The 13,088-nt window shown below is 34.4% G+C and overlaps 1 protein-coding gene across 1 annotated transcript in view; it reads right to left on the bottom strand.

The window, feature by feature from the left end:
• Window positions 1–973: 973 nt before the first annotated feature.
• The window catches only part of C2H14orf39 (chromosome 2 C14orf39 homolog), a 53,752-nt gene continuing 41,637 nt past the window's right edge, over window positions 974–13,088 (bottom strand). The window contains exons 17-18 of the mRNA XM_032624242.1: window positions 9,762–9,819; window positions 974–1,173 (exon numbers count right to left, since the gene is read on the bottom strand). Coding sequence (XP_032480133.1) covers window positions 974–1,173; window positions 9,762–9,819 — 258 coding nt within the window. The remainder of the gene's footprint in view (window positions 1,174–9,761; window positions 9,820–13,088) is intronic.

A 13,088-nucleotide genomic window follows, 5' to 3' on the forward strand; every position in this document is an offset into this window, starting at 1 on the left:
AAAAGTTATTACTCATATAATAACATTTTCTGGGGAGGGCAGACCAGGCCTCACAAGCTGGTCTGAAAATGGCTTGATAGAGCAGAGAAGGGAGACTGGCTTTGGGTTTTTATGGTGGTTAGGGGTGAGCCATGGCAAAAGTTCCTGTACATGGTTTGAACTTCCCACTGATGCCAAAGAAGGAAACACCTGTGCTTTCTTACCAGCTTGACCAGATGTGGGGCAGAAGGGGAAGAATACAGGGTGAGGCTCAAAATCTTTCAGCAGTCACACATCAAGATATGGATCAGACTCTTTATTTCTTGATAACTCAATACAACTAATTTTAAAAAGCACAAATACAAAGATATTGAGCAATTATGTTTATATAATTTCATCAAATTTTAATTATCTTCATGTAAGCTATATAATTGATTGACAAGCAAATACTACATATAAAACATAAAGGTGAATTTTTTGTTGAAGACAGGAAACAAAATTTTAAATGTTCTTCAAAAAAATTTAAGCAAAAATATTAATGGTATCACAATTACTGCAACCAACCAATTTTCAGAAATTACTCTAGCCTTTCACATTTAATTTCCTTCTACTAAAGCTATTAGAATGATAATATTTTAATTTTTGTTGTATTAGAAGAAAATAACACATTTTATTCACTATCAATAACAAATTCTTTGAGATTATTAAAGTACCACTCTTTTACTGCAGCAGTGAAGCATAGGTTCTGTATGAATATAACTTGCAAAATCAAAACCAAAATAAATGATAGTTAATGCTGCAAATAAAAACAAAAGTAGATGACACAGTCTTAATTTCCTTCAATATTTAAATAAATATAATCAAATAATGTTACTATGGTAACCATTTTTTTAATCAACAAAAGAAAGTGGTCTTTATAGTTTAAGTAATAAGGCAAATTTCTGCCCTAGATGATTACAGAGTAGTAAAATAATTCAATAAATTAGTAACTAGTTCAAAATAAAGTAAATTGTGTGGTATTTTGTGAGGAGGATGAAAACTCTTTTTCAGAAGAAGGTGTTGGGTTTTGATCCTGTTCAAATGGAAACGCAAAACTAAAATCATCTCTTCCAGCTCCCAATGTATGAGTTGAAGAGTCCAATGGAAAAGAAAAAGTAAAGGTATCTTCTCCTTCTGGTTTCCCAAATAAGTTTCCTGAGGAAGATAAATATTACAATATCATGCTATTCATGTTACATAATATGATTAATTTGGTTATAATCTACCAAATTACAGTTTACTGCACACAGTAAATAGGGTAACATTGAATCACATATTTAACTGTTTTTCTCTTATGTGTAAAGCATTGTCCTTTGTACTGTGGAAGGTTAAACAGGTCCAAACTTAAACCCCACTTACATGTAATTTGAATTCAAGTATATAAAGAACTAGTATATAAGGTAGAAAGAGGAGTAATAAATGTCAAATGGAGAGAATAACACAAAGGAACAGAAATAGGTGTACATAGGAAATATAAGGGTAACAGAAGTCAATTTAGCTTATCAGAACCATTGAGAAATAACAAAGAGTTATTAAAATGGAATTAATAAAGATGAGCTTGTAAAGACTGCTGAATTTCCAGCTATAGGATCTGGACTTTATTTGATAGATAAGATGAACTCATTAAAAGTTTACAAGCAGAAGGGCTTCCCTGGCGGCGCAGTGGTTGAGAGTCCACCTGCCGATGCAGGGGACACGGGTTCGTGCCCTGGCCCGGGAAGATCCCACATGCCATGGAGCGGCTGGGCCCGTGAGCCATGGCCGCTGAGCCTGCGCGTCCGGAGCCTGTGCTCCGCGACAGAAGAGGCCACAACAGTGAGAGGCCCGCGTACCGCAAAAAAAAAAAAAAAGTTTACAAGCAGAGATATGACAAGATTTGAACTGCTTTATAAGGATTACTCAGGAGAGAATTTGTAGAAAGCCTGGAACAGGAAAATGTTTAGAAATGGGGCTAACAGGAAAGAGATGATGAAAGCTTGGCATTACCTACAATCATAGAAAAGGGAATGGAGAAAGAAATGCTAGATTTGAGACATACTGTATAAGTCAAATTTATTCAAGTATTACTTATTGCATAACTACAATATACTGTTTATGGCATTGTTCAAGGAAATTGACAGAACAGTGAAAAGGATTTTATAGTTTTAAAAGGAATTTTTGAAATCAACTTTACATAAAGAATTACTTGGTTAATGATTCCCAGAATTGCCTTTAAGGGAAAATATTGTTTTTCATTCATTATATTATTTAAGACTATAATTATAAAAATATATTTTCAACATCTTAATTAGAATTTTTAATTACTATTAAACAATTTTAAATGTACGGTAATCCAAAGACTTAGTGAAATAAGTCTTTTAAAGCATCTATATTTTTTCCACAGAGAACCAATTCAATTAATACGTTAAGCAAAACAATTTACTTTGTGCCACTTTGAAATTTCATATACTTTCAAATATCTCAGTTATTTTACCCTAAATAAAGCTGAGCCAACCAGCAATAGGGTGGGTGGGTAGATGGATGGCTGGAGGGATGGACAGATCAGGATGGACTGATCCTTGGGTTCTTCCTCTCTCCCTTTCTCACTTCAGTACATATCCATAAGACTTAAACAAAGGAAAACAGCTATAACATAGCTATAGATCCAGAAAGAACTAAAAATCTTGAATCTCCCTTTGAAAAATGCATTTGACATTATTTTAATTTCAGAAAAGAAGTTCATATGAAGTCTTCATAAAACTCCTGTGATCACCTTAAATAAAATAATAGATTACTGTACAAGATTACTGTGTAGTCTAGGTGCTGTGGAGAATTCAAAGGTAAACAAAACAAGAGTCCCTGTCCTCAAAGAACCTATGATTAGAAAAGATTATATATATATTCATAAATAATGACAGTATAATAATGGTATAGATACAAAAAAGTATTTTAAAAAAGACATTCAGAAAAGTGAAAGAGCTTTTTTTTCAAAATAGAAAATAAATTTTATTTCTATGATAACGACTAAAAATTCAGAAAAATATCTTAAAAATTTATAATTTGTGATAGTATGTACAGAAGTCATATACCTAGAAATAACCTAATTAAATATGGCTACTTTACTTTTACCATGTTTTAAAAATGACTAATGGAAAGTCAATTCCAATTGCAGTCTGTCTGTTGTTGATCTGGGAAGTTTTCATAGACTCAGTTACTTAGTCTTCAGATAATATCCTCTTTACTTTCTGTTAGGCAACCAGAGCCCCAAGTTTTACAGCTTGGGGAATAGTCTTCATCTAGGCCCTTTTAGGGAGAGACCTTTTTGGAATGGAATGTCAAAGGGGAAAAATAAAAGGTTCTGTGGAAGAGAACTTGGTCTTGAAAAGATGGTTAGAAAGTGATAGAAGTTGAGGATTTCAGGAAGAAAAAATGGGTAAGAAAGTGTGGGCAGATTTGGGATGCAGTGAGTTGTTCAGTATGGCCAAAGCACAGATTATTTTTATAGGAGAAAAGGTTTAGGAGCTAGGTTAGAAAACTGGGAGCATAATTTGCTACTCCAGGGGAGCCACTAAAGGTATTTAACCAGGGCAATGAGATGGCCAACATTATGCATAAGGAGAGTAATTGGGGTATGATCTATAAGTAAGCTAAAAGGATGAAAAGACCAATCACAATGTCACTGCAATAGCCCAGGTGAATGGTAATAAGACTTTGAAATATAATGATTTCCATATAATGAAAATAGAAAAGAAAATAAATATTTCAGAGAGAGAACTGATAAAACTTGATGACTAGCTGAATGTAGTCACAGGCACAGAAAGAAGTTAAAATTAACCCTGATGTTGAGTCTTGGCAACTAGAGTAATGGAGAGACCATTAGGTATATCAGAAAGAGAACAAGTTTGATTTCAGATATACTGAGTTTTTAATGTCAACAGATGCCTTAGATATAAAGAGATATCAATTATACAATTATAAATAAGGTCCTACCAGACGACTTCACTGGTGAATTTTACCAAACATTTAAAGAAGAATTAATTGTCAATCTTTCTCAAGCTCTTCAAAGAAATCAAAGAGGGAACATTTCCAAACTCATTTTATGAGGCCAGCATTACCTTCGTACCAAAGCCAGAAAAGGACACTACCAGAAAGAAAACTACAGATCAATATCTCTGATGAATATAGATACAAAAATTCTCACTAAAATACTTGCAAACTGAATTAAGCAGCATGTTAAAAGGATCATTCATCATGCTCAAGTGGGATTTATACCTGGGATGCAAGGATGGTTTGATATATGCAAATCAATCAACATGATACATCACATTAATAGAATGAAAGAAAAAAATCATATGATCATCTCAATAGTTGCAGAGACAGCATTTGACAAATTCAACTCGTTCATGATAAAACTCTTAAAAAATTACGTATAGAAGAAACTTACCTCAACATAATAAGCATAATAAAGGCTATATACGATAAGCCCATAGCTAACATCATACACAATAATAAAAGATTGAAAGCTTTTCCTCTAAGATCAGGAGCAAGATAAGAGTGTCCACTCCCATTAAACGTAGTATTGAGAGTCCATGTCAGAGCATTCAGGCAAGAAAAAGAAATAAAAAGCCTCAAAATTGGATAGTACGAGGTAAAATTATTTCTATTTGCAGATGGCATGATTTTATATGTAGAAAATCCTAAAGACTCCACCAAAAACTTGTTACATCTAAACAACAAATTCAGTAAAGTTGCAAGATACATAATAAACATCCAAAAATCAGTAGCATTTCTGTATACTAACAAATTATCTGAAAAAGGAATAAAGGAAATGATCCCATTTACACCAAAACAATTAAATACTTAGGAATAAACTTAACCAGAGAGGTAAAAGACCTCTACTCTGAAAACTACAAGACACTGGTGAAAAAAATTGAAGACAGAAATAAATGGAAAGGTATCCCATGTTCACAGATTGGAAGAATTAATATAGCTAAAATGCCAATACTACCAAAAGCCATCTATTGAATTCAGGATGATCTCTACAAAGATTCTAATGACATTTTTTACAGAAGTAGAAAAAAAATCCAAAAATTTATATGGAACCACAAAAGAAAAGCCAAAGCAATCCTGAGAAAGAACAAGGAGGGAGGCATCACACTCCTGATTTCAAGCTACAGTAATCAAAACAGAATGGTACTGATATAAAAACAGACAAATAGATCAATGGACCAGAACTGAGAGCCCAGAAATAAACCCAAGCACACACAATTAACTGATATTTGACAGGGGAGCCAAGAATACTCAATGGAGAAAAGATAGTCTCTTCAATAAATGGTGCTGGGAAAATAGGATATTCATATGTAAAAGAATGAAACTAGACCCACTACCTTACATCGCTCACAAAAATTAACTCAAAACAGAGTAAAGACTTAAATGTAAGACCTGACACCATGAAACTCCTAGAAGAAAATATAGGAAAAAAGATCCTTGATATGAGTCTTGGCAACAATATTGGATATGACACCTAAAGCACAAGCAACAGAATGAAAAATAAATGGGATTGCATCAAACTGAGAAGCTTCTGCACAACAAAAGAAACAATCAACAATGTGAAAAGACAACTTACAAAATGGGAAAATATACTTGTAAACCATATATCCAATAAAGGGTTAACATCCAAAATATATAAAGAACTTATACAACACAACAGCAAACAAACAAATAATTCAATTAAAAAATGGGCAGGGCTTCCCTGGTGGTGCAGTGGTTGAGAGTCCGCCTGCCGATGCAGGGGACACGGGTTCGTGCCCCAGTCCGGGAAGATCCCACATGCCATGGAGCGGCTGGGCCCGTGAGCCATGGCCGCTGAGGCTGCGTGTCCGGAGCCTGTTGCTCCACAACAGGAGAGGCCACAACAGTGAGAGGCTCGCATACCGCAAAAAAAAAAAAAAAAAAAAAAAGGCAAACAATCTGAATGGGCATTTTTCCAAAGAAGATATACAAATGGCCAACAGGTACATGAAAAGATGCTCAACGTCACTAGTCACTAGGAAAATGCAAATTAAAAACACAATGAGGGACTTCCCTGGTGGTCCAGTGGTTAAGAATCCGCCTGTCAATGCAGGGGACATGGGTTTGATCCCTCGTCCAGGAAGATCTCACATGCTGTGGGGCAACTAAGCCTGTGCACCACAACTACCGAAGCCCATGCACTCTAGAGCCTGCGCACCACGACTACTGAACCCATGGGCCACAACTACTGAAGCCCACGCACCTAGAGCCCATGTTCCACAACAAGAAAAACCACTGCAATGAGAAGCCCGCACACCACAACAAATAGCCCCCGCTTGCCACAACTAGAGAAAGCCTGCATGCATCAACGAAGACCTAGTGCAGCCAAAAAGAAAAAAGAAAAAAACAACAACAGAAACACAATGAGATATCTTCTCATACCTGTTAGAATGACCATCATCAAAAAGACAAGAAATAAAAAATGTTGGAGAGGATGTACAGAAAAAGGAACTCTTGGGCTTCCCTGGTGGCGCAGTGGTTGAGAGTCTGCCTGCAGGTGTGGGGGACACAGGTTCAAGCCCTGTTCTGGGAAGGTCCCACATGTTGCAGAGCAACTACGCCCATGAGCCACAACTACTGAGCCTGCTTGTCTGGAGCTTGTGCTCTGCAACAAGAGAGGCCGCGACAGTGAGAGGCCCACGCACTGCAATAAAGAGTGGCCCCCACTTGCCGCAACTAGAGAAAGCCCTCGCACAGAAACGAAGACCCAACACAGCCAAAAATAAATAAATAAATAAAATTTAAAAAAAGAAAAGAAAAAGGAACTCTTGTGCACTACTGGTGGGATTATAGACTGCTAAAACCACTATGGAAAACAGTATGGAAGTTCCTCAAAAAATTAAAAATAGAACCACTATATGATCCAGCAATTCCACTTCTGGGAATATATCCAAAAGAAATGAAACACTAACTTGAAAAGATATCTGCACCCCTATGTTCATAGCAGCATTATTTATAATAACCAAGATATGGAAATAACCTGTGTGTGAAATGATGGATGAATGGATAAAGAAGTTGTGAGATATCTAAATATGTATACATGCATATACAAATATTATTCAGCCATAAAAAAGGAGAAAATCCTGTCATTTACAACCACATGGATGGACCTTGAGGGCATTATGCTAAGTGAAATAAGTCAGACCTGTATGATCTCACTTATAAGTAGAAACTAAAAAATTAGAAAAGAAAGAAACCAAACTCCCAGAAAAAGAGATCAGATTTGTGGTTACCAGAGGTGAGGGTATGGAGAGGGGAAATTGGGAGAAGGTGGTCAAAAGGTACAAACTTCCAGTTATAAGACAAATAAGTACTAGGGATGTAATGTAAAACATGATGCCATAGTTAACATTACTGTGTTATACATATGAAAATTGTCAAGGGATTAAATCCTAAAAGTTCTCATAACAAAGAAGAAAAAAAAATTTTAATTGTATCTATATTTGATGATAAATGCTAACTAAACTTACTGCAGGAATCATTTCACAATATAAGTACTTCAAACCATTGTGTAACACACCTTAAATTTATACAGTGGTGTATGACAATTTTATCTCAGTAAAACGTGGGGAGAGACTAAGAAAAGTAAGGTCCAGGAGTTTAAGAGAGTTAGGAGAAGTCAGGGAGGGAAGATATGTATTATAATATTTGAAAATGCTGAAGTGAATGAGTGTCAAATGAGAGTGTCAAAGGGGAGAATGTAAATAGATTTAATATTTTAGATAGTCGCATTTTAAGAATGTCTACAATTGCTGGATTCATTCTGGTCTTGAGGCATTTAATAACCATTTATGACAATTCCAAAATTTATGTCTCACCCCAATGAATTCCAGGTTCATATATAAAATTTCCTACTTACTTTCACTCAGATATCTAATATAGGCTTTTCAGTGATAACACTTCTAAAATTAAACTCCTGTCAATTTCAAATTAACTTCTACAGCCTTCTATATTTCAACAGATGTTAATTCCATTCTTAAAATTATTCAGGTCAAAATCTTGGCATCATCCTTCTTTCTCTTAATTCTTACATCCAGTCCATAAGCAGATCCTTACAACTCTACCTTCAGAAAACTTAATAACCAAAATCTGATCTTTCTCACCACTTCCACTGACATCATCTGCACTATTATCAGTTCTCACCTGTACTATTTCAATAGCTCCCTGATCAATCTCCCTGATCTCCCCCATGTTTCCATATGGTCTGTTCTCCGTATAGGAGCCAAACAATTCTTTTAAAACCTGTCAGATCATTTCAGTCCTTGCTGAAAACTCTCCAATAGCTTCCCATCTCAAACAGAAAAAAAACACCCCAAAGTCCTTAAATGGTCTAAGTGTCCCCTATGGTTTGCTCTCCCTCCAACTCCTCTGATTTAATTTCTTACCAGTTTTTCCTTCCTTATTTGATTCCAATCATATCAATTAAGCTGCTGTTCAATGAACATGCTGAGCACACTCCCATCTCAAGGCCTTTGAACCCTCTGCCTAGAACAGTTATCCCAGTAGCTTGTACCTGCACCTCCTTCAGGTCTCTGCTCAAATGCTGCCTTTTAGTGATGCCTTCTCTGATTCCCTTGGAACACAGCAACTATCTTCCCAATCCAAATACTCCCTATTTCCCTTACTCTGCTTTAGTTTTCTTCATAATATTTAACCCCATAAGTGAGTAGAGTTAACATCAGGCCTGTGCTGATCCAGGCCCACCTGGAAGAATGACCTTGGAGCCTGACTCCTCACAGCACTGTTTTCTTAGAAAATAAGAATTAAGGTAAATGTATAATGATGTGTTTGACTAGTCTACTGGGTGGGACTACACCTGAATTAGAGGACCTGTGACTTGGTATACAGTCCTTCCTAGCTCTCAGGTGGGAAACCAAGGCTGCAGCTTTTGTGTGTCAAGGTGATTTACCTGCATCATGCCTTTTGTCCTAGCAGCTTTACATATCCCATGTAGACGAGGTAGCAAAAGAAAGCTTATTATTTGGGTTGCTGGTGGGCCTCTCAATAAGATAAAGACGCTGTACATGCTGTTATCTCCTATCCTGTATCTTTCTATAAAGTTAAGTAAATCTAAGACTAAAAATTGTGACAGTGAGTCTGTCTGCCAATTCAAATCCATATCAACTGTTTTTTAGTGCATTACCTTACATATAATCATTGTCTATTTTCAGTTTATCCCACTAGAACATAAACCCTATGAGAATTTTGCATTCTTGTCCACTATTGTATCACCAGAGCCAGAAGCGGTACCTGATATAAAATATACTATATATAAATACATTTATTTTTATATGTTGAATAAATGAACTAATCAACGGATAAATGAAGAAAGAAGGTCCAATAAAAAGTAAGCCCCAGCGAAACAAGACAAAATCCAAAAACTCCAGAAGGGAGATGGGAATAGTCAACAATATCAAATGCTGCAAAGTGACCGAATATGATAATAAAAATAAAATACTCATAATGTTTGATAATTAGTAAGTCATTAGTAATATTGGAAAAAGCAAGTTTTGGTACAGTAGTGAGAGAAGAAGCTAAATTGCTAAAAAATAATAATAATAATTAGTGAATGGTGCAGAAGTAACGGATATTTTTAAAGAATAAACTGAGTGCCTAAGAAAATCAGAGACAAACTAAACACAAATGGTGAAAGTTAACATGGTTTTATATATAGCAAACTTCAAATCACTTACCAATTTCTTGTTGTGATGAGAGAAGATTTAAATTTTCTGCAGAATAATGTTCATGAAACTGAAAAAAAATTTCCATTAAATATTACTCATGAAATCAGTAGAACAGTAGGCATAGCATTTATATTAGACTCTAAAGCCTAGTTCGTCTAATAAGCATAATTAGAGTAGACAAAATTGCAACATTCTTTATAGTGCATTATTGTAATTAAAAAGAGATCTATCTTCAAAACTATCATTGACTTATATTAAAATAAGGTTTATTGATTTGACTCTGGCAATAGATAAAATATTAATAGGCTATATATATATATATATTATACCAAGGATACTTCCTACTTTGGAATATTAATATAACCTAAAATTCTAATTAACTTTGTTTTATTCTGAAGGCCTTTTACAAATCAGGTTGTTGTTACTGCTTTCCTGACTATAAAAATAATACAAAGTATTACAGCTTCATGTCAGTTCAAATAAAGTTTTGCTGCCAAAAGAGTCCATTTTCTCTGTAAAACAGGGTTTTCAAAAAATGGGATCAAGAAACATAGTTTTCTGTCCTCTTTTTTTTCCTCTTAAGATTGCATTATGAGCATTTTTCCACATAACTATTCTTCCAAAACCTTATTTTATGGCATTTTATTATTCCTCTAATATGGACATACAATATAGTTTCAATCATGCTTTTGTTTAAAACATTTAGGTTGTTTCTATTTTTTTCTAATATAAATCACACTTGAATATATACTATTATGCACAGATTTATACTTCTTTGACAATTAATAAGGAAAGCTGATTTTCCCAGAGATTTTATAAGGCACTTGAATTTCTTTTTCGGTGAATTATCTATTCACCAAATAGACTCTGTCCATAACTCTATTGAGGCAGTAATTTTCTTGCTGGTACATATAAGCTCTTTATATAATAAAGACCTTAACTGTTTGTGATATTATTGCAAATATTTTATAACACATTATCATTTTGCCTTTAAATTTTTTTAACATATAAAATTTTGTATGTAACCAAACCAAAACCCTCTTTATTTTCTTTTGGCTCTTCTTCCACTGTTTTTATGCTTAGAGGATACTTCCTTCTCTTAAGATCTGGTAAATATTCACCTATATTTCTTCTGAAATATTTTATGGTTAACATTTTAAAATGTAATGCATCTATAATATCTATTGGTGTACAGTGTAAGACAAATGCTTAATTTATCCCCACTAATTTGTGGTCCTATCTATATTGCATTCTAAATTCTTTTATTTCAAGACATTTCCCATGCCATTGATCAATCAATCAATCCTTGTACCTTTACCACACTATTTTGATTGCTCTACGCTTATAGGATATTTTAATATGTAAAAGTGAAGTTCCCCCTTATCAGTCTTCTATTTCATACTATTCTCTTATTATTAAAATCAGTAGGAGCCATAATAATATCCTCTCCTTCATTCCTAATATAGGTAAATCTTATCTTTTTATTTGTCAATCTAGTAAGTTTATAAATTTTGTCAATTTTTTTCAAACAACCAACTCTGGCTTTGCTAATTTTCTCTATTGTTTGTTTTCTATTTCATTGACTTCTTATCCTTCGTAGTTTTTCATTCTACTTACTTTGGGTCTACTTTCTTCTTTTTTTTAGCTTTTCAAGGTGGAACTTTAGGTCACCGCTTACAGACCTTTCTTCTTTTCTATTAATTTAATTATTTAAATGGTTAATTAAATTATTTAAAGTTATTTTGCTCTCGTTTTGGCAGCAACCTACAGTTTCTGATATGCTGAATTTTCATAACCATTCATTTCAAAATCTTTTCTAATTTCTTCTTTGATCCATGGCCTAAATATTTAGGACTTTCCTACTATCTTATTGATTTCTAATTTAATTCCATTATGATCAGATAACATACTCCGTATAATTTCTATCCTTTTAAATTTATTAGGAGCCATTTAATGGCCCAGAATATGGTCTATCTTGGTGAATGTACCATCAGTGCTTGAAAAGAATAAATATGCTGCAGTTGTGAGATGTGGTATTCTATAAATGTCTGTTAGGTCAAGGGGGTCGATGGGTTGTTCAGATTTTATATGAGATCTTTCTTGATTGTGTTGCCTAATTCTACCAATTGCTGAGAAAGGAGTATTAAAAACCTCCAACTAAGTTTGTGTTTTTGTCTATTTCTCCCTTTAATCCTGTCAATTTTTGTTTCTACATACACATGTAGTTGAAAAGACCAACTACCTACCTGAAAATTTTTTCACACTGAGAATATATGAAGTTTGATTAGAATTACAAAGCCAAATTAATTTTTAAACTGCCTTTAACTGCAATTTAAATCATTGCTATCCTGAGATTCTGTTTTATGAACTGATGTCAATTTGAGCCACCTGAGGTTGAAAACATAAAGATAATGGGGGAACGTTGTTATTCTATCAATACTCAGAATCTTTTAAAAATTGCCTCTGCAAGTGGTATTGGGAAAGTTGGAGAGCTACATGTAAATCAACGAAGTTAGAACACACCTTCATGCCATACACAAAAATAAACTCAAAATGGCTTAAAGACTTAAATATAAAACAAAACACCATAAAACTCCTAGAAGAGAACATAGGCAAAACATTCTCTGACATAAATCATACCAATGTTTTCTTAGGTCAGCCTCCCAATGTAATAGAAATAAAAGCAAAAATAAACAAATAGAACCTAATCAAACTTACAAGCTTTTGCACAGCAAAAGAAACCTTAAACAAAACGAAAAGACAACCTACAGATTGGGAGAAAATATTTGCAAATGATGTGACCAACAGGGCTTAATTTCCAAAACATACAAACAGCTCATACAACTCAACAACAACAACAAAACAAACAAGCCAATCAAAAAATGGGCAGAAGAATTAAACAGACATTTCTCCAAAGAAGACATACAGATGGCCAATAGGCACACGAAAAGATGCTTAATATCGCTAATCATTAGAGAAATGCAAATCAAAAGTACAATGAGATACCACCTCACACCAGTCAGAGTGGCCATAATTTAAAAGTTGACAAATTACAAATGCTGGAGAGGCTGTGGAGAAAAGGGAACCCTCCTACACTGTTGGTGGGAATGTAAATTGGTGCAGCCACAATGGAAAACAGTATGGAGGTTCCTCAAAAAACTAAAAATAGAGTTGTCATACGATCCAGCAATCCCAGTCCTGGACATATATCCAGACAAAATTATAATTCTAAAAAATACATACACCCCTGTGTTCACAGCAGCACTACTTATAATAGCCAAGACGTGGAAACAACCTAAATGTCTATCGACAGATGAATGGATAAAGAAGATGCGG

Source organism: Phocoena sinus, chromosome 2 (assembly GCF_008692025.1).
Source record: "Phocoena sinus isolate mPhoSin1 chromosome 2, mPhoSin1.pri, whole genome shotgun sequence".
NCBI lineage: Eukaryota > Metazoa > Chordata > Mammalia > Artiodactyla > Phocoenidae > Phocoena > Phocoena sinus.